At 42.8% G+C, this 22,714-nt stretch overlaps 1 protein-coding gene across 1 annotated transcript; it reads right to left on the bottom strand.

The window, feature by feature from the left end:
- Window positions 1-17,604: 17,604 nt before the first annotated feature.
- LOC147895581 (alpha,alpha-trehalose-phosphate synthase [UDP-forming] 5-like) lies at window positions 17,605-21,955 on the bottom strand. Its single transcript, XM_087383737.1, has 3 exons — window positions 19,341-21,955; window positions 18,944-19,217; window positions 17,605-18,839 (listed from the first exon to the last, which is right to left on the bottom strand). The coding sequence occupies exons 1-3, from the start codon at window positions 21,344-21,346 to the stop codon at window positions 18,525-18,527; spliced, it is 2,595 nt and encodes an 864-aa protein (XP_087239863.1). The 5' UTR covers window positions 21,347-21,955; the 3' UTR covers window positions 17,605-18,524.
- Between the last annotated feature and the right edge of the window lie 759 nt (window positions 21,956-22,714).

Genomic DNA, 22,714 nt, shown 5'->3' with positions numbered 1-22,714 from the left:
CTTGTATATCATCCACATTTGGCTCATCATTTCCACCAATAAATGATCCATCATCTGCTCTCAATTGTGTACCTATGGGAGTACCTAGTGGCACCATTTCTTGCACATTTGGTGCATGGATAGCTTGTTGTCTATCATTATATGCGGGTGAGACCCTAGAAAGTGATTCTCCTCATTTCCACATCCCTCATGGGTGTCTTATGCATCTTCTTCTCATTGAAGACCACATCATGGCTTCGTATGATTTTCTCTGCTTTTGGATCCCAGAGACGATAGCCCATCTCTCCACTTTCACCGTAACCCAGAAAGATGCATTTCCTAGACTTAGGATCTAGCTTCTTTTGAAGCTCTTTTGGCACATGTGCATATGCCTCACACCCAAATATATGTAAATGAGAGTAAGAGGGCTTCTTGCCACTCCATGCCTCTTTAGGAATACCACCATCCAAAGTCTTGCTAAGTGATCTATTGATCACATGCACTGCAGTCTTCATTGCCTCAGCCCAAAAACCACTAGAAAGACTTGCATTGGAAAGCATACATTGCAACCTTTTGTGAATGGTGTAGTTCATCTGTTCTGCAACTGGATTTTGCTTTAGAGTACAAGGGGATGTGAGCTCCCTCTTGATCCCACATGTATCACAGAAATGATGAAAGTCATAAGAGATATATCCTCCACCATTATCAGTCCGTAGGCATTTAAGCATTCTACTTGACTGATTTTTAGCCAAAGCCAACCATTTTTTAAATATCTGGAACACATCGCTTTTCCAAGCTATAGCATTAGCCCAAACTTTCCTAGTTGCATCATCAATGAATGTCACATAGTATTCAGTCCCACCTAATAATCATGTAGGCATGGGACCACATACATCTGAATGCACCAGATCAAGCTTTTTAGGCTCTTTCTTTCCCCTTCTTTTATGGGCTGATTTAGTCTGCTTCCCATAGAGACAATGCTCACAAAATTCAAAGTAAAAAAAACTCAAATGTGGTACATAACCCAAACGACATAAGAGTTTCATTCCATTCTCGCTCATGTGCCCCAACCAGCAATGCCACAAAGAAGTACTTGGTTGCTCAATTATTGCAACAACATGATCAGACACCCGTGATACATGTAAGGGATACAAATTCCCACACTTGGCAGCCCTAGCCAAAACCATAGAGCACTTCTGAAATTTCTAACTCAAAGCCAAATGTGGTTTGAAAACCAACATCATCTAGCTGACCCACTGAAATGAAACTCTTGGTTAGCATAGGCACATGTCTCACATTGTTTAAAACAAATGCAGTCCCATTTGTAAAAGAAAACTTTATGTCACCTACTCCCACTATGTCACATGCATAGTTATTTTCAAGATGCACACAACCTGTCTTTCCACTGTCATAAGTGGAGAACCATTCCCTATGGGGAGTAACATGGAATGAAGCACCAGAATCCAAAATCCAATCCTGGGAATATGCATCATCTGAAGTGGTAAGCAAGTCTGCAGGTAGACTAGACATGAAGAGAATGTCATTGTCACTATCATCAGTGACTACATTAATCTCCCCGATCTTCATTTTTCCTTTGTCCTCCCTTGGACTCTTCCTTCTTAATTACACCCCAATTTGCATTCTTTTTCTTATCCTTTTGCTCTCTTTTCAGCTTGTAGCAATCCTTTTTCATGTGGCCCTTCTTGCCACAAAATGTTCCATGCCTTGGATTTGCTACGAGACTTCCCTCTTTCTTGGGACTTCCCCCTAAACTATGATCTGTCCCTTTGTATATTTAAGGCTGCATCCTGCTTGTTGCCATCCATAGACTTTCGTCTAATCTCCTCGGCCAACAAGCTACCCACAAAATCATCAAACTTTAGTACTCCACCAGGTGCAGAGTTACTCACAGCTGTATGGAAGGTATCCCATGAGGATGGCATGAACATAAGAGAAATATTGCCTTAGTCTCCGCATCAAAATTCATCTTCTGAGCCTGAAGCTGGCTGAAAATAATATTGAATTCATTCAAGTGAGAAGCAATGGAGACCCCTTCCTTCATCTGCAGCTCAAACAACCTCTTCATGTGGTAAACTTTATTAGAGACAATTTCCTTCTCATAAGTGGCACATAATTTCTTCCACAAATCTTTCATAGTCTGCTCATTTAGTACTATAGGGATTAATCTGCTTCTTTTGAATAAGCACATCCCTTATCTGTTCTTTCCACAAAGAAAAGTTTGTCCCATCAAGCTTTTTAATGCTAAAAAACTCCTTTTCAGACATGGAAGAGGATGCCATGATGCAAATGAAACAAAATCTCTAATGCTAGTACCTGCAAGAGAGAAATCACACCAAATACTAGGTGCACCCAATATGTATGTCTTAATGAAGGATAGTGTTACCAAAACTCAAGGCTCAAAGCATTAAAAATGCATCTAACTCATGTGCATATACTATGCATCCATATGAACAAATATGGCCCAAAAGAAAATGTCAGCCCACAATGACAAAACAATGGCAAATATAATGCCAATAAGAGCCAGATCCTCAAGCATAAACACCATCCATGGGCATAAGCATTAATAATGTCTCATCCAAGAGAGCATAACACTATTAATGCATCAACTATAATGTGTCAAAGCTGTCCCTCAGCATAAAATAACATCTGCATGCTAAATGTCTCAATAAAGTCTCCCATAAGGCAATTTGGGCCTATTAACACATCCAACAAGGATTGCAATGCATCCAAATGGCCTGTAAAGCATCCACTGCAACCCAATGCAAACGACAAATGAGCGCACATGGCTCAGAATGCAACCAGAGTACTCTACATAAGGTATATCCAAGAAATCATGGTCCCACGGCAATGACCGCTAGTGAAAATCGAACCTAGGATGTCTCAAAACATGGGTGTCACTACATAAAAGAACTCAGGAAGACAATCTGCAAATATCTCTCTTCTGCCATAACTCCAAAATCTCATCCAAGGATGGAGTAAGAGCCAATCAACCCTTGCATTTACTTGCAAAAATGAACCTTAGTATACTTAACCTTAGCCAAAGTGCCACATGGTAATCAATGAGAAGGTCTTGGAAGCTTTGAGAAATTTCCTTCAAAGAGACGACGAAAAAACACAAAGAATCACAACTCCCTCGATTCTTCATGGAATGGCAAGTAGCTTTGTAGACATATGTTTTAGGCAGTTTCGGATCCAATGGGATAGATAGCTGTGCAAATGGAGGCCCAGATGTTGAGTTTTTACTCACACAGGAAATGATGGAATGAAGATGGAGTAGACAGAGCTTCACTATAGCTTCAAAACTTCACGGAATCAGAAGTGGCTTCATAGGTAGAAGCTTTGGACTGCTCTGAATCCATTGGGAGTGTCTAAACCACAAATGGTGGCTTGGATATGGAGATCCAACACATAAAGTCCTTGTAGGAAATTGAATTTCGTCACTTTTTGCAGGAGCTGTAACTTTTCACTGAAAACTCGGATGACAAAGATGTAAAAACGAAAAATGAAGTACTCAAAGTCTTCTACAACTTTCTTAGGGCAAGATTCTAGAGAAAGATATCTTTATCACAAGACTCTCATGTCTAAAATAGATTGTCTTTTTTTCTACAAAACCACCTGCTAGCTTATAAGAAACCACTCAAAGAACTTTCCAAAGGTTTCTACAAGGTCTTTGCACATATGGATGCCAGTAAAGACACCCAACAGAGTTTCTCCTTCTTCCCACAAAGCTGTAGCAATAGAATTCGGGCTCCAGGCTCACACCCAAATGCAGCTACTAGAACACCCGTGCTGTAATACTAGTTGAGAGACCTCAACAATAATGGAAGCAGAATGGAAGAAGGTGAGAGAGAGAGGGAGAACCAAAAGAGAGAGTCACACAAGTTTTGGTGGATTTAGAACACCCTAATCTTCTATGTCATCCATATATATGTGTGTTTGAGTATTGTACATAATCGGGGTTAAGGTACAGTGGTCTTTAACCCCCACATAGTGTTGTCCATCCGAAAGCATCTTTGTGCTTGGTCTGGAAGATCAACATTAAATAGGGCAGCATCAGATCTGAACTGAGTTATCGACTCTACAATTTTTTTTTGGTCCAGTGCATCCAATTGAGGAAAAGTATATTAGCATGCAAATCAAGTTGCTTAAACTGAAAATTGTTTCTGGCTATCCAAATAAACCACAGTGCATGTGCTCTGATAGGTGCCCATATCTCTTGCTTTGTCTTTGAAGAGTCTAACAAAATAACTTTCCAATTAATGGGCTCTCTTGTTTCATATCATACTATTTTCCAAACCTTTCTAACAGTAGGACAGGCAACAAAGAGGTGGAAGACATCTTCTTTTGAAGAAGGACATCTCATGCACTTGCCATTTCCCTTTCCAATTCTCAGTTCTCTGCTGTTGGTCCAAACAGCTTTGTGCATTATTAACCAACAAAGCAGGGCAGACATTTTATCAGGGATTGAGCTTGACCAAATGCAATAGAATCTGAATTTTCATTTTTCCCTAGAATCCTGCAACTTCCATCTAGTATTAAGGGCAATGAAAAGATCCCCTATATCCTTGGTTAGGGTAGGAATAGGGAAGAAGGAAGTACTCTCAACCCAATTGAACTCTCTGCTGTAGACCAAAAAAGTTCCACCTTTCCATTGCTGACTACCCTCCCAAAGGTCAATTCTGTTCACGATCAAAGTTTGGTTCCGATTATTTAATTTGGACTCCCTTCTAATCTCAATCCAAGTTTTCCATATGAACTCAACTCTACTCCATAGCTGACCCCAACATAGCAGTCCTTTCTTAAAGAGCTCAAAAGCCATATCAAACTCTTCATAAGAGAGAAAAGCCTCCTTAAATATAACAGAGACCCAGATTGAATCTAGTGACATAAAATTTCTTTTCCAAAGAAGACAATTTGGCTTTTAATTCCTTCAAAGGCTGTCCATAGAGAATGCTAAAGCTGACTGTGTTTGGCTTTGCAAGGTTCAGGGTTACATATGGCTGACAACATGGGATAGTTTTTCCACTTGGGAGTTCTCAGAGGTCTTAAAGAGCTTACATTCCTAAGTAGGAGTTGAGCCCAGTCCTCTTGAGGATGGAGAATTGCTTTAATTATCCAAGTTGAGGATAACTTCAAAGAAGGCTATTCTATATCAACCATCCCTAGGCCTCCTTCCTGTTTGGGTTTGATACAAAAATCCCGTCTGATATTGGCTATCTTGCCCCCCAAAGGAAGGAACTGCAAATTCTGATGAACCTGTCAAGTCTTGTTCTAGAAGGGGACTAAGAGGTGCGGTAGAAAATGACAATTGGGTAGATGCAATGGTTGAGAACCATTCTCCTCCCAACTAGACTACTACCTTTTCTTGCTTTTCTAAGTAGCCTTTGGGTCTGTTCAATAGCTGTACATGAGGACTCACTAGCTGAGATAGTCTCAGAGAAGGCCATCAGCCAGATTTTTTTTATCCCTTCCTGGACACTTTTAAGGTCAAAGAGTTTAGGGTCAGCATTAAACCAGGAGGTGGTCTTTTGTCCTAGGCCAAAGTCACATTTGAGGAGCATAGGCTTGTGGTCAGAGAGAAAAATAGAAGAGAATACCTGAGTCTGAAGAAAACTAGACTGACTTACTAGCTCTTGAGAAGCATAGACCTTATCCAATCTAGCCTCTCTTCTGTTGACACCAACTTGACTATTGGACTAAGTAAAAGAACCTTTCATCCCCATGTCCACAAGGCTTAGGGCTTCTTTCAGATTCTCCCATATAGTGAGTTCACTACCTCTGATTACAGTACCTTTTCCAAGCCATCTGCTAGTGGAGTTCTCCACGATGTCGAAGTCCCCCACCATAAAACACTTGTTGCTTGCATGAATTCAAGATTCCCAACTAACCCTCCTGTCCTGTATACTGTTAGGGGCATACACTGACATTACAGTGAAAGTCTGACCCTATAAAGAGTACTTGATCATAATCTATTTGTGTAATGCATCCAGTGAGAAAACATGTGTGCCTCAGGATCTATGGAGCGCTCTAAGGTGGATGGAACCTGTGTGGAAACATAATGAAGAGGGTGCTCATGACATGTACCTCAAGTCAATTAGATTCCAAGATGGATTAGCTTGGACTCATAAATAGAATCTTGAGTGTATGTGCATTTCTCTCTAGTACTCAACAATACATGATAGGCCTCTTATATATGGGATCCTCTGATCCACATCTCTTCTCATGGATATCCTCAATCCACATCTTCACATCATGTAGTCCACATCCTAGGGTGGTTACTTTAATTCTTTCCTTAGCACATACCTTACCCTTTAATCTATGTGCTCATGGCACCATATCTCAACACCTCCCCTTGGTGCCATGATCCTTTGCTACTGCAAGGTGGTCAGATGTGAGTTACAAATCCATCACCTCCCCTTAGTGCATGCATTGCTACTTAAGGTGGTCAAGTGTGGTTTTTACATGTCAATACCTCCCCTGGGTGCTTTCATAGTTCCTCTCAGGTGGTTAGGCTTGATTTACAAAACATTTGGGCTAAAGGTAGAAAGGATTTTACTTTTCAATGCTTGATGTCGATGGTGTTCACATCTTTACTCGATGTAGCTTGATGCATGATGCTTTGTTCTTCCATGTGCCTTAATGCTTTATGTGTGGATGCCATGCTCTGTGCTATGGTCATCTCGTGCACTTGTGCTTTTGGCATGCTTATTGCATTCTTGTGTTGTTTTCCATTTGTTGCAAAGGTCTTACCATGAGTGTTTTTGCTTCAATGGCGGTGTTTAATTGCTAACAATGCTTTTGACTTGACAAACGCATAGAGCTCAAAAGGACGCTCACTTTTTCTTTTTGGAGCATGTGCAAATTCCTCCTGGATTGCAAGTTATGCCTTGTCGAATGTTTTGTGAAGAAGAGAGGTCCTTGATGATGTGGCACAGGCTATTCACATGCAGCTTACAAATTGTGCTTGGCAAGGGGGCCCTATGCCACGTGGTAATCTTTTGACTGAATTGAATTAACCCAAGTCTACAAAACTTAACCATGGCCATATCTAATCCTAACACGTGTCATGGATGACGTGGTAGATTGTGAGGTAACTTAATCGTGCATAGTCAACCAAGGTTAAATACATAAACCATTGTTAGTTATTATCTTTGCCACATGTCAATTTTCTAAGGTTAGACCTTAGAAGAGAAACCTTTGCTTGGCTGCACTGCAAAAAGAGCGTTGGAGAGGCTTTCATGAAGGTCGGTGGAGCTCTCGCGGCTCGTAAAGTAGGAGCGATGGGATGAGAACCCACAATGCATGAGGATGTACGGCAGTCGATATGGCTAGTCTGCAGGCCGAGTCACAGGTTTGTTACCTTTGAAGCCAGGGAGATTGCGCAAGGTGTGGTCGTTGTTGTAGCTGGGGCGTGACCTCCATTTGGGTGACTGGAGCTTCTATGTGTTGACAGTGGCTTGGTCTGAGCATGGACATTTGTTATGTGGTCTATACAGGAGAGGGAGGAGCCCATAGGCACTGAGCATGGTCTCTTTGCTACATATAATAGCTAGCTCAGGCTGAGCTTGTGAACACTAAGGCAAAGCATCTTTAGTTGTGCACAGCCCATAGGGAGTCATTGCTTTACATGAGCTCGTTGCTGAAGGCAGTCGATGGCATTGGAGCAGTGCTAGCAAGGGCATTGTTCATCAAGATTCTACTATAGCAATTACGCTTGGGCAAGTCTTGTAGGAGACTTTGGACGAGCTATTAGAGTAGGTGCTGTAGGAGGAGCCGCTGCTCACATCGGTTCTTTTGCTTTTGTTGCTACTAGTCCCATTCGTGGGCGCTCAAGCTGAGGAAGTGGCTAGGTTGCAGATATGGAGCTATGGGGCAGTGCACATTGGGAGTCAGATATGGCAGTCGAGCATGGCTGTAGAGAGCAGAGTGGCTTGGGCTATATTGCGTTGTAGATGGAGTTGCCATCACACCTTTGTGGAAGCTACTTTGAGGCCGCCCTTGAGCAAATGGTCACTACAAATTGTCGTGGCAATCGAAGATCCAACCTGCATGTATACGAGTCCTTCATGAGGGTGGAAGAGCCATTTTGGCTAGTTGCAGTTGTAGATGGAGTCGCTGGAGCTTAATCACTCGTCGTTGGAGAGGCAGTCTTTGTGGCTGGCGATGGCTGAAGCCTAGGAGCCAGAGTTGGAAGGCTTTGTGGCAGCCTGTGTGTTTTGGAGGCTGGCTTGTTGAGATAGCTGCTGGGCTAGCTGATAGGCTTGTAGAGATAGCGCTTGGCGGCTTCAAGGCTAGAAGGCGACTAGTCGACTAGTCGATTTGGAGTACTGAAATGACAATAGATAGGAAAATTTTCTCAAAGCTCTCAACAAACTGAACAATGAGAGACTCTCTTTCTCATAATCTCTCTCTAAGAACAAGAAGAAGAACGACTCCTCATTGATCTATCTCACAAAATAGATCTCTAAAAGGAACTCTCTCTCTCTCTCTCTCTCTCTCTCTTATCAGGAATGATGGAAATATCTCAAAGCCATGAGCAGAATTTTCATTCAATGGATGGAGTTCTCTCAATCTAAAAAACTAAAACTAACCTAGGAGAAAACATGTGCTCCTAAGGCAAGCCTACAACTAATCTAGGAGACTTGACCTAAGCTCTGATACCATAAGAAAACATGTGTGCCTCAGGATCTATGGAGCGCTCTAAGGTGGATGCAACCTGTGTGGAAACATAATGAAGAGAGTGCTCATGACATGTACCTCAAGTCAATTAGGTTCTAAGATAGATTAGCTTGGACTCATAAATAGAATCTTGAGTGTATGTGCATTTCTCTCTTGTACTCAACAATACATGATAGGCCTTTTATATAGAGAGTGCCCTTTGAATAGTCAACATCTGTGGGATCCTCTGATCCACATCTCTTCTTGTGGATATCCTCAATCCACATCTTCACATCATGTAGTCCACATCCTAGGGTGGCTACTTTAATTCTTTCCTTAGCACATACCTTAGCCTTTAATCTATGTGCTCATGGCACTATATCTCAACATCCAGTTCAACACTTAAAATTCCATGGAAATAATTAGGAAGTATCCCAACTGCCACACCACCCTTTCCCTCCTCATGCTGGGTGAAGAACCAGTTTCTTCTCTTATCAACAATTTTAAGTCTATTTTCAAGAGAGGCTCTAGAGACTTTGACCTCTTGTAAGGTAAGAAATGTAGGAGAAAGATTATTGCCTCTCAGCGAAGAAGCTACCTCTTCTTCTCTACCAGAGTCAGTGAGACCTCTGACATTGAGGGAGAGAATGGCTATTGGTTCATTTAACATTCTCGTTCTGGCCCTAGGGTTGGGGCCATTAACTTGGGAGGAAGTACCTTTACCTTGGAAGAACTCTCTCTTGCTTTACACTTGGGTAAAGGTCTTTCCAACCAGAATATCCTTTTCAACAACAGTGACAATGTCTTGGTCATCTTGTAGGTCCCCCTCACTAAGTTTGGAAGAGGTCATCTCATCATTTTTATTGATGTCCTTTTCAAGGTCTTTTGACCAGCCTGGCTCTACTTGAGCATCCATATCCATATGCTGTTTTTTTTTTAACCACTCTTTTATCTCACAATCAACAAGGGCATCAAAGGCATTGTTCAGCACTAGAGAGTCATCTATTTTCCCTTTACCTTTGTCCAGAGAGGGTTTGGGCTTTTGGCAGCACCTTCACGTAGAGGAAGGGACTTTTCAATAGTGGCAGGGACCTTAGGGATCCATTTCTCAGTCTGTTTGGGGTTATTAGGTGTAGGAGGATCCTTGGGTTTGGCTTTAGCTCTCCTCTGTGGGCAGTTTTTAATTGCATGACTTGCCAATCCATAGAGGAAGCATGAACTTGGCAAATTCTTGTAAAGGAGGGGCTACTCTTTGTATATACTGCCATTTCTATACACGATGACCAGAGTGCTGGGAAGGTCCTTAGCAATATCCATCCACATTTCTAAGTAAAGAGGTTGGTGTCTAATGGTCCAAAGAGTACAGTTAAGGGCCTTACAAGCCATACTAGGGGACTCAAAGAGGAAGACAAAAATCCCTTTCTCAGAAACCTCACATTAGTGACATTAATGTCTTGTCTTACCCAATTGGTTCTCACCCAGTTCTCAATTAAAACTAAGGGGGGTTTGGGACCAAGAAGGAAGCCTATAAGTGCATGGGTGCTAAGCCAGTCTATAGAATCAGAGAGAAGGTCCTCATTTACAAAGGCTGCAACTTGCTTACCTCTTGCAGGTTTTTGGCTCTGACCAAGAGAAGTCTCTTTCTCTTCAGCGCACTTTCTTTCATCAGACGGGTGGTTGGCGACGGGGGCCTGTGGGTCTTCCTTTTTGGTCTCGCAGTGAAGATTCCTTGCGCTTCTTTTAGTCGCTTCACCAAGTCCACTTTCTTCATCGATTCTGGGGTCTCTTTGCTTGTCTAAGGACGGCGGGCGGCTGTGCTTGACCCATCTTTGGCGATGTTGACTCTTTCTTTACTTTCATCACGAGAGCCTCCAATGTCGTTGGTTCTTTCTTTACTTCTTTCACTTTGAGCATATTCTTGAGCTCGAAGTTGGAGCTCTTTGGCTCCCTGTTGGCTTGCTTTGGAGCTGGCAAGCATTTCAGTGTCTTCGGACTCTATCCACATTGCAACTCCTCCAGGGTCAGCAAAGCGAGAAGGAGGGTCCTTTCTCACGGGTAGCGAAAAGAACCCTCCTCTATGCTTCTAAGCTGTAGCCATGTAAGATACCGTGGCCCCCCCCTCCTAGCTCGGATAGCTGATGGTGAGTGTCCATTCCTACCAAGTGATAAAGGATCGTCGATCGACATGGCAGATGCTCTCTAGTGACTCAGGGACGCTCTGCTTCTATTCAAAAAAGGCTGGCGATGCTCAAAAGAAGACAACGTGTTCTTTTCACCAAGCACAGGGAACATGTCCTCATTTGTCAAATCAGCAGACCAGTCTTGGTAAGATCGAAGAGCATGATGTGACAGGCCACCACCGTTATCATTTCCATTCTCACCCTCCATCTTTTCATCCGGGTCCTTTCCATGGTTTATTGCACCGTAGTCTGGCCTGAGTGGTGGGCGAGGAAATCTAGCTTGTAGGTCTCCATCTCCATCACCATCTTCCATCTCTCCAAGCTCAGAATGAAATATTACTTACATTTTTGGTCCCAGTCTTTTTGGGAACATGATAGTACTACCAAAACCTGGTTGCAATCCCTATCCTTAGCAAACAAGGGAGGCTTTTATTTGAGAGGACCTTCCCCCCAACAAATCTTTGTGGATATAATATATTACAAACTTTTTTCTACCCAAAAAAATATCACAAAGTCTAAAAGATTCAATCCAAGAATTCATAGGCGATGGCACCATATTGATCCACCGAGCCAATCTCTGTGTAGCATGAACAGATAATCGTCACTCATGTTTTTGCTCATTCATTTTAATCCACAAAGCCCACAAATCCCTAGATGGATCTAATCTGCCACATGTCATCGTTCTAGGGTACCTCTTAAATGCATCATTTACCCTTCTCTTGGGATCACATTTACACATTTAATGCATTTAGACCCATAGCCTGAGACCCATCTAGTCCGTGCCATGTCACCCTCATCAAGGACCTTGGCATTAATTCCTCTGACCATTTACGTGAAACACAATAAATATAATACAAAAGTTGATTCTCTAAAGGAAAATGTCCACTTATCCTTTCGAGGTCATATTGTCTCGACGTGAGCATAGCATTCCTTCCCTCTTCCAGTATCAGTGTCCTTGATGATAAAATATGGGAATGTTCTCTGCATTTGGTACACGGATTCCCAAGTGGCCTCAGATAGAGGTAAACCATGCCATGCAACCAACACCGTGGGGGTATCTTTCGATTGCGTAATTGCATTGTTCCTCGGTCCAAGATTCTTGTTGGTTTACACCTTGCATTATCCTCTATCTCCTAAAACAAAACAACACCCTCGATCAGTGAGTCACCTCTGTGCAAAAACTTCTTTAAATGAGAAACATGAAACACTGGGTGCACCTTACACCCCTGTGATAATTCTAATTTATAGGCCACCTTGCCTATTCTTTTTAGAATTAACCACGGCCCACAATATCAGGGTGATAACTTAGCACACTCTCTTGTAGTCAAAGACTTGGTGTGTGAAGGAATTTTGAGAAAAACTTTTTCACCTTCCTTAAATTCCCTAACGGATTTGTTTTCATCTGCATATGCCTTAGCTCCTATCCATAGCCTGGCGAATGTTAGTTTTCGCAAGTGCTAGCATCTCTTGCATTTGAACCACAAAGCTTGCGGCACTAGGAACTTTGTGAGGTATTCCAACTGTAGTTGGATTTGCTGTTCTATAACCATAGTTCAGTTCAAACAGACTTATCCCTGTAGAGGAATGTTTTCTATCATTGTAGGCAAATTCTAACAGTGGCAACCACTTGTCCCACGTATGTTTCCTCAATGAAACATATGCTCGAAGCATATCCTCTAGTGTCTGGTTGACTATTTCCATCTGATCATCCATTTCTGGATGATCCCCACTACTTATTCCCAACTTAGTCCTTAGTGTCTCAAACACTGTAGTCCAAAAATGAATGGTAAATTTAGCATCCCTGTCTGACACTATGGATATGGGTAATCCATGTAGACGAAATATATGTAAACAAATCCGCTACTTATGGGGCACTAACAGACTCTCTAGTCGGAATGAAGTCAGCCATCTTGGTAAGATGATCGACCACCACAAAGATAGAATCATATCCACCTTATGTCATAGGCAAACTAACTATAAAGTCCATGGAAATGCTCTCCCACCCACCTAGTAGTATTTCCAAGGGTTGTAAAAGTTCGAGTGGCTTCACACGCTCTGCCTTACTCTCTTGGCACAAAAAACAACATATCACATATTCATGAGTATGTTTTTTCATTTTTGGCCAAATAAAATCTTGTTTCACGAGATCATACATCTTTTTGACTCCTGAATGTCCCACACATGGGCTATCATGGCACTGTTGAATGACTCTATGCCTGAGATTATTCTGATTAGGTACTACTACCTTGCCATTTCTTTTCAGCATACCATCCCTTATGGATATATCTTGCATAAGTCTGGCCTTTTCTAAATGCCAAGTCACCCTTTTCCTCGAGTTTAAACACATGAGCCTTAGGCCAAAGGCTCTAGACGAACTCTGTGTTTCTCTAATCTTGGCCATTAGAGCACTCTCTCATACTGTGAAACTCATATTATGCATAATGCAAGAAATACATCAACAATTTTATTATCCTTCCCTCTTCGGTACCGAATCGTCATATTAAACTCCTGCATGAGTTCAACCCACCTAGCTTGGTGGCCTCTCAAGTCAAGTTGTTTATAGAAATGTTTTAGAGTATCATGATCAACATCAACATAAAACTCTGAACCATATACATAATGTCTCCATGTTTTCAAAGCATGGACAATGGCATACAACTCTAATTCATGAGTTGGCCAATTTCGTTCAGAAGGAGAAAGTTTCTTGCTTTCAAAGGCTACTAGCCTTCCATCCTGGAGGAGAGCTGCTCCTACCGCAATGCCACTCGCATCGGTTTCTGGGGATCAACTATTTTTAACTCTGATCTTGAGACCACAACTTGATTTATGGCATTAAAACTTTCTTGTTGATTCTGTCCCCATATAAAAGGTACTTTATCTAAGGTCAGATCAGTCAATGGCAATACTATCTCGAAATATCCTTTGATATGCCTTCGATAAAATTGGACAAATCCCAAGAATGATTGCAAAGCGGTCAAACTCTGAGGGATAGGCCGAGTCAGTATCGCAGCTACTTTCTTTGGATCCATTTCCACCCCCTCAAGAGTAATAATGAATCCAAAATATTCACAGTTTTCTTTTTATTTACATACAGACTGGCTTTCCTCACAGTACTAAACACTATTCTCAAGTGACAAGAATGTCGTCAATAAAATGTACTACAAACTTCTCGATATATGGGCATAGTAAATCATTCATAAGCATGATGAATGTAGCTGGAGAATTAGTAAGTACAAACGGCATTACCAAAAAATGATAATGTCAAAACCTGCTTCTAAAAGTAGTTTTATGCACATCCTCGGCCCTAATACGAATCTGATGGTAGCCACACTTAAGATCTATCTTGCTAAAAATTATGGCCCCCTATAATGCATCTAGCAAATCATCGATGTGAGCCATCGGAGACGTGTGCTTAATAGTGATATTATTCAGTGCTCTGTGATTTATACAAAGGCGAAAAGTATCGTCCTTCTTTTCTTCAATATTACTAGCAAAGCAAAAGGAGAGAAACTGGGCTGTGAATTTGCCCCACTTCGATAAGGACGATACTTTTCGCCTTTGTATGAATCACAGAGAAGAAAAGAAGGACGATACTTTTCGCCTTTGTATAAATCACAGAGCACTAAATAATATAGGTAGGTCTATTTATTGGTTCTGCTCCCGCGATCAGTTCAATCTTATGCTAAACATTCCAATCTAGAGGTAATGCATAAAACAACTCATCTCTAAAACAGTCAAAGAACTCCTCTACTATTTGATAAGCCAACTTGGCCATCTCCCCATCTTGGGTAACATCAAAGCTAGTTGATGGACCATCAATCCACTCTACCGATGATGTACAAAGAAACAAAAACTCTTCTTGAGTTTTTTGAACTTCCATTATAGAACCAACGGTCCCTAAGGTATATCCTTTTCACCTTGTAAAACATACAACATATCATTCATCTTGAACTGATAAATGTGCTTTTTCCAATCTATGGCTAGATTCTTCCTAGAATGCCAAGCCTTACCCAGGGCTATATCTGCATGAGCAAGCCTTGTCATTTCAAAATCAAGCTTCTTTGCATAGTCTTGAATTTGAACTTCCAACTGGGTAACCTTTTGGTCCCATACTTCAGTTGAACTTTCGTCTGCCATCCTTACTATATATGCATAGTCAGATGGACTAATTTCTAATTTCAGCCTCTTTACAAGCTTGGAGTTAATTGCATTGTGCGTTGACATTGAGTCAAACAACACAATGACGTCATGATTGGCTACTTGCCCCTTCATCTTAATTAACTCCGTATCGCTTAAGGTTGTATACCCCGTTGCTGCGGACTTTGATAGGATGTTATCAGGTGCACTATTTACTAGTTTAGCAATAGACACACGTAACAAAATTAGTACTAACCTCTACTAGTTGAAGCTGCATCTGTTTTGCTCTGGGACTTTCCTCCATCTCCATGTCGCATTCTAAGATCACCATCTTAGCCATTTGACGATCCTTGTTTCCTGGACAATCTTTCCATTGATGAGGCTAAAGGCATCCAAAACACAAGCCTTCTCTCTTCTGTTTGTGTAACCAGGTCTCTATGATATCGGAACTACGGTCAAACATCTAACTAGAATACTTTTCTGGTCTATAATTGGCAATATTAGGCACCTTAGCCCTCCTAGGTTCGACCGTGTGAACACTGGTTTCAGGCTCCATTGGAGCTTTACCTTTCTCCTCATGAGATGGTCTAATAGACATACTATGAACCATTTTCCTAAGCTGGGATTGCCCTACATTTGCTTGTAGTTGTTGAGCCAGAATCTCTTCAATAATACAATTCTATCGTACATTGTATGGCCTGCTAGATGCGACTCCTACGGGGTTGGCTAGACTCCCGATTCTACGGGATCCACCCTAGAAGCTGCTTCTTCAGCTTCCATTTAGGTCATTTGATTTTTTTTTAAAAACATTGTCCCCAGCTAAAATTCCAATATGTATAAGTCAAAAACCTAATACTGCTACACAGGCATACCTCCAAATACTCACAACTGAAACAAATACCTTTTTCCTATACTAGGGAGATATCTGCAATCTCAGTAACCAAAAAAAACTACTGCTGCAGTCCCAAATTGCATACATCAAAATTTTGAAGCCCATTGCTATATAAGTACTATCCGAAACTCCTAAAACTAGAAATCTGTAAAAGAAATAGTGCCCTTCTAGATTCGCTCATGAAACGATGTACTTAGTGAACCTCACATCTCGGCTAAGCGGCATCCATCTGTATCCTTAAACGTGCTCTGAACTCTGAGCGAAGCATCACTCCATACTCCCGCAACCAATGCAATCATTCGACCAACGCTCTGATACCAATGTTACAACATAATCCAAATATCACAAGGTCTAAAAGATTCAATACAAGAATTCACTGGCGATGGCACCATATTGATGAACACATAATCGTCACTCACGTTTTTCCTCATTCATGCTAATCCACAAAGCCCACAAATCCCTAGATGGATCTAATTTGCCACTTGTCATCATTCTAGGGTACCTCTTTAATGCATCATTTACTCTAGGATCACATTTAATTCATTTGCCTCTAGGCACATTTACACATTTAATGAATTTAAGACCCATAGACTTGGACCCATCTAGTCCGTATCATGTCACCCTCATCAAGGACCTTGACATTAATTCCTCTGACCATTTACATGAAACACAATAAATATAATACAAAAGTGGATCCTCTAAAGGAAAATGTCCACTGATCCTTCCGAGGTCAATATCTCAACTTGAGCGTAACATTCACCCGTTGTAATGTAAAGATTATCTAAAGGAAAATCTATCACCCGTTGTAATGTAAAGATTATCTAAAGGAAAATCTATCCAAGAGCAAACATCTTCAAAATCTACTACTTTGGAAAGATCTTTATTAATTAGCCACAAAAAGTCACAACATAAAGCTGTTTTCTCAAATTTTTAGCACTTTGCATCTATCTTTCTCAAATCTCAGCTGATAGCTTGAATGTTAGAGAAATTCGTCAATGCTCCACATGTGAGACCCCACAAGAGGGACATGACACCTTACAAAGTGGTATCATGAAAAGCATATATATATATATATATATATAGAGAGAGAGAGAGAGAGAGAGAGATTTGAATAGAAAAAGGGTGGTTGTACTATATGATATTCACAGATAAGGGATTTCAGAAAAAGGCCTTGAATGCACGTGATATAGGGTTTACAATAGTGACCCCCCGAGTTCAACAGCCCACCCACAAGGGCCAAAAGGCCAGAGGCTTTATAGGCTTCTTAGGACCATGCCAGGACAGACATTGCTCGAGTGCTTTGGAAGCCAGGTCAGCAGCAGTAGGGTACGGGTTCACGTTGTGGGGCTGGCCAAGGTATGAGTGGTACATGCCCTGGTCAGCCATCTCCAGGCCCTAGTCTGCCAGATGGAGGGGCAATTTGGGCAGGGGGCGGGCAGTCATTCAGTTATCCCTCTATATGAAGACATTTTGGTGCCTACTTTACTGATTACTTTTCCACATTCTTAAGTGTACTCTATCTACCTGTGCGTACAATTGAATGTCAGACTGAGAGCTATTGAGATCTGTAAACATAAATGCTATAGCTCACCATAACACCAAACAACCTTACATCTGCAAATCTGACGAGCGTGCAATGCATGATGACGTAAAGTTAAGCATTTTTTCACTGAAGAGGTGAAACCGTTTGCAATCCCTTGTCTAGGATCTCAACCTTTTAGTGATTTCAACTACATCTTCACACAAAAGACTTAACATTTCTCAACGGACCATAAGGGGTAGCAGAGAGCAGCATGGGTAGGTAGCTCGAACTTAGATATTTCCAATGGTGAACATAAAGTATAATCATAACAACTCAATAGAAACGTCTGCTTAATTTTGAATGGCAGAAATGGTCTGGTTGTCACCTTCAGCTATTATTCCCCTAAATATGACGCCTTTTTCTGGCCCAACTATAACAGTGAAGAGGCAGAAGCACTCTTTTTAATTCGCACATCGCCGGCCAAACATATACATAATTGTTTTGGCGCTGGTGTATCAATAGACTACCATATGGAAATAACAAATCTCCCCTTAGCAAGAACCTGTGAGTGAAGATACATGTGATCCTCCAAAACACATCCTACATGTCAAAGACGTGATGTAACTTCTGTGTGGATGAGACTGTCAGAATCCACAAATTGGACTGAGAAGACAGACAATAACAGCCACAATTATGAAAATATAAATTGGTTCAGACTCTCTGCCATCTTTTCCTCCAAAGGATTTGACCGATGACCTTAAATCAAGCCCCCTCTGCACCATGTGCTACACGTGTCCAGTTGACATCCCCTCAAGCCAGCCCAACCATCACTAGGAATGTTTTCTAGCTTCAAAACCATGCTTCTTAACCTCCACGGGCGACAAAAGAAAGAGCCAGGGAACAGATGTTTTCTCACTGTGAACAATCCTTGGAAACTAAGAGCTCAAGAACTACTCTCCTCCTTACAAAGAATGATTTCTAATTACAGTAACTACTCATTCCAGATCGACCCGTTGCATAAGAATCTGATCAACCATATGCACATGAACATTTCCGGTTACACTTTTGCTGGCCCTGACATCCCCACTCTCTGACCTGCCCTGAGTGCATTGCACAGAGTGAGGCAACCTGACAATTACAGCGAACGTGCCAATGGCACACGAGCTGAATTTCGTTGTGCTGCTTTTGTAGCTTCAGCCAGACCTTGTAGCATCTGAATGACATCTACTGTGTCTTCAAGGTAATACTTAGCCTTACTTGGTTTCTGCCCAACCGTACAGGCAAATACCTCCGAGATAGGAGACTGAGGGCCTGCCATGGCATCAGCAATGCTTTCGAACATGTCTTCATCGGATCTGTCATCACCAATACAAAGAACAAAATCTGGGGGTGTGCCTCTGCTTACCATTGAAGAAAGAAGTTTCTCTGCCACCACTCCTTTGCTCACCCCCTGCTCAGCATTAAAGCCAGAATGGGATAAAGTTCCAGAGTAGATTGTGTAGCAAACAAACGTGAATTGGGCTGCACAAAAGAAGAGCAGAACATGTTGTTTACCTGGGGTTTCACTTCCACAATTTGCTGACCACTCTTCACAGCAACTGGTTCGTTTGCCAGTACACTTTCCAGATGATCCAATAACTCCTTAGCTTGCCAGGAGCCAAAATCTGGATCAGCATCATGATGATGCCAGACAATTGCACTCTCTTTTGCCTCGATAAAAGAACCGTCTGTGCTTTCTGTGTACAGCTTCATGACTGGTTCAGCGACCTGTTTCCAGTCAAAGTCAGAATCGGGTACACAGGTCTCCCAGCTTGCATCACGATGCCATCTACAAGAACATAACAGATCAGCAACCTGTCGCAATCCCTCCTAGTAAAAGGTGCCTTACAGTAAGAAAAATCCTGAAAAATCAAAATTTAGAAACAAAAGAGCCATCCAAAAATAATATCACCTCAGGAAGTATCCATGCTCAGCTGCAATACCTAGACACTCACACGGGGCGAACCATCCAGAAAGTTCTTGCCTCCCTCTACCACTCACAATGAAGACAACATTCTTTGGATCACTGCACAATAGGTTCAAGATTGAAATAACTTCAGGGCTGGGAGTTTTGTTGATCGATGTCTGTGGCATCATGGTGCCATCATAATCCAGTAAAATGGCTCTACTCGTGGTTCGTTTGTAGGCTGATACAATGTGCTCTGTTGAAAGCTTTCTGAAATTTGGATCGAGAGTTACCACTCGAAAGCTCAATCCGAAGCCAATGCCCCAGCACCGTCTCTTTAAATGATCCTTGCAAGTCCTCTCCAAGTCTCCCATAAAGCTCTGAGCCCAATATGCCACATCATGTGTGCTCACGTACTTGAAGTGTTTTTCATGTCGCATTTGCTTTTCAGACTCGGGTATGGAGATGGCCATGTTCATGGCGTCTGCCACAGCCTCTACATTCCAGGGATTGACTCTGATGGCTCCACTCAGAGAGGGAGAGCATCCGATGAACTCAGACACCACCAGCATACTCTTCTTTGGGGGGTCTTCAGAGGAAGCGAAAATCGCATCCAACTTTTCACAGCCCTGCCTGCTAACGATGTATTCATAGGGAATCAAGTTCATCCCATCTCGAACAGCAGTTACGACACAGCACTCGGCGACAGTGTAGAATGCAAGCCTTTCATAGAGAGGAACGGGCCTCTCCAAAAGCACGACGGGTTCGTAGCATTCAGTTTTGAACTGTTCGTTAATTCTCTTCACAGCAGAATAGATCTCTGTCTGAACTTCAACCACATCCTTCCCCTTCCCTCTCGCAGGGTTTGCAATCTGTACCATGGTCACCTTCCCTTGAAGCTCAGGGTGGTCACTCAGCAGCCTCTCCAATGCCAGCAGTTTCAGACCAATGCCTTTGAAAATATCCATATCATCGAGCCCAAGCAAAACCGTTTTCCCTTTGAACTCGGCATTGAGTTCACGAACCCTCTGTTCTGTTTCTGGGAGATTCAAACCAGCCTGTAACTGGTCCATATGTATTCCTACGGGCATTATCTTGATGCTCACATTGCGGCCGTAGTACTCTAAACCTATGTAGCCCCTCTTTGACTCGTATTCCAGTCCCAACATTCTGCTGCAGCAGGAAAGAAAATGCCGGGCGTAGTCAAAGGTGTGGAACCCTATCACATCTGCATTCAACAGTGCGCGGAGGAGCTCATCTCGGACCGGCAACGTCCTGTAAATCTCCGAGGATGGAAATGGGCTATGCAAGAAGAAACCCAGCTTCACTTTGTTGCACTTTTTACGGAGTAGTGTGGGGAGAAGCATCAGATGATAGTCGTGAACCCACACGAAGTCGTCATCGGGGGTGATCACCTCCAACACTTTAGCCGCAAACGTCTTGTTGACGGACACGTATGCTTGCCAGAGCAGACGATCGAATCGACCCCCGTGGTCGGGGGTGAGTGGAAGCATGTAATGGAAGAGAGGCCACAGCACTTGCTTACAGAAGCCATGATAAAACCTGCTTCGAAGATCCTGAGAAACGAAGGCCGGGACGCAATTGAAGGTCTCCAGCAGATTTGCAGCCACGTCGTCCTGCTCGGAAGGATCCACCTCCACCTTGAGAAAGCCCACGTAAATCACCTCCATGTCGTCCGGCAGGCCATCTTTCAGCTGTATGACAAGGGAATCTTCATCCCAACTGAATTGCCAAGACTTCCCGTCAGGTCTTCTCTCTGCGTTCAATGGGAGCATATTGGCGACGACGATGCAACGGTCTTGAGAAATTGAAGAGGGAGCGTCGGAAGTGACGCTGTTGCTGTTGTCGTCGTCACGATAGTCTGAGAGGATGCCCGGAACGGTCATAACCCTGGAAAGACGTCTGGCTCCTCCTCCTCCTCCCCGAGAGAAGGACGGAGGATTGTAGTCTCCAGTCAGATCTAGGAGGTTTGTATAAGATCTCGACGACATGGTTTCCGGGGCAATGCTCTTATCGGCCAATTGTGTACGCAGTACCTAAGGAAGCAGGACTGAAGCGATCTAGGCTGCAAGGTAGTCACTCGTGATGACAGGCATGCGTGTGCTAGTCGAGGTTGGGCTATCCTCAGGTTCTTGCCATTCCAGCCTGTGGCAAGCGTTCAGGGAGAAGGGATGGCACGAGTTGAGAACGGAATCAACAAAATTACCCGTCTTGGAACACTTGAAGAAGTGCATGTTGAAGACTCTCGCTTACAGGCAGAGGCTCCTGGTCGCGGGAAGGGGGAGGTAGATTAGGAGACGTGATGCAAAAGGAGTCTATGGTGATGAGAATCCACGCAATCGAGGGTGGAGAATGGAAGCCCACGAAGCAAATGAGGTAAAGGGAGACACTCGATGCAAGAAAAGCATCGGATTGCTAAAATGGAAAAGGTGGAATGCACAATAGTGATGCGAAGGAGGAGGCAGACGCTGTAGAAAGTGTGTGGGTGTGGGAGACCTTGGAGCGCTGGAACCTGTGAGACAGAGGGGGGCGGGGGAGATCCGATGAAGAAGGGCGTTGGTATGTGAGCTGTGCTTAGCTAGAAGGCAATGGAAGGAGGGCAATCACCTGCTGAAAAGACAATCAATCCAATTGGGCTTTTGTTTATCCGCATGCTCGTGCTGGTCCTCGGCCTGCGTTCCCAACGGTGGTGGGTCGTGCTAGACTGGGATAGAATAGGCAGGCCTTCAAAGAGCTACAGAGAGAAGCGGAGGATGGAGGAGATGATGTGGTTGGTTGATGAAGATGGTGATGGCGATGAAGAAGAAGAAGAAGAAGAAGAAGCAGAAGAAGAGGACTTAGAGGAAGGTAGGAGCACGAGGAGGAGCAAGAGGTGGTGGTACAGGTGAGATCACGGCTAGTACTCTCAATGTCTGATGTAGCAAGAAGAAGAAGTCGCAGTCAAGGCGAAGCTGAAGATGAAGATGGTGAAGAGATTCCTCCTTTCCAGCTATCTATCAGCTTTTGTTTCTTTTTTGTCATCCACTAATTTGGTCTCTCATCTCCATCTTCAAGCTATCATAAGAGCTTTTTATGGATCAAGGCGATTATAGTATTCATCGATGTCATGTGTAGCTAGCTATCTATATTAACTGCTCCTCTGATCCAATGAAGGCTTTTACCCACAACGAATCAACTCTGCAGACTAGACTACTACACTTGTTCTCCACATGATCGTTGATGCCCGCTTTTCTCTGTATTACATGCTTCCTTTCATATCTGAACTCCAGTTCGCTGCCCACAAACCCGCTCAGCTTTTTGTTGCTTTTTTAAGGCGGCGCAGTCCAGCAAATCCAGCATCTGCATGATCTGATCGTCAA

Source organism: Dipteris shenzhenensis, chromosome 13 (genome assembly GCF_047967505.1).
Source record: "Dipteris shenzhenensis isolate YYH24624 ecotype China chromosome 13, Dip_SZ_1.0, whole genome shotgun sequence".
NCBI lineage: Eukaryota > Viridiplantae > Streptophyta > Polypodiopsida > Gleicheniales > Dipteridaceae > Dipteris > Dipteris shenzhenensis.
Note: the sequence above shows the minus strand (reverse complement) of the source record. Positions and strands in the feature narration are given on the sequence as shown.

Coding starts and splice junctions, on each gene's coding strand:
- LOC147895581 (XM_087383737.1), bottom strand. CDS start 21,346: ATGTCGTCGAGATCTTATACAAACCTCCTAGATCTGACTGGAGACTAC. Junction 19,218..19,340: donor GAGCATGGATACTTCCTGAG/GTGATATTATTT, acceptor ATGTTCTTGTAG/ATGGCATCGTGATGCAAGCT. Junction 18,840..18,943: donor TTGTGGAAGTGAAACCCCAG/GTAAACAACATG, acceptor AATGCTGAGCAG/GGGGTGAGCAAAGGAGTGGT.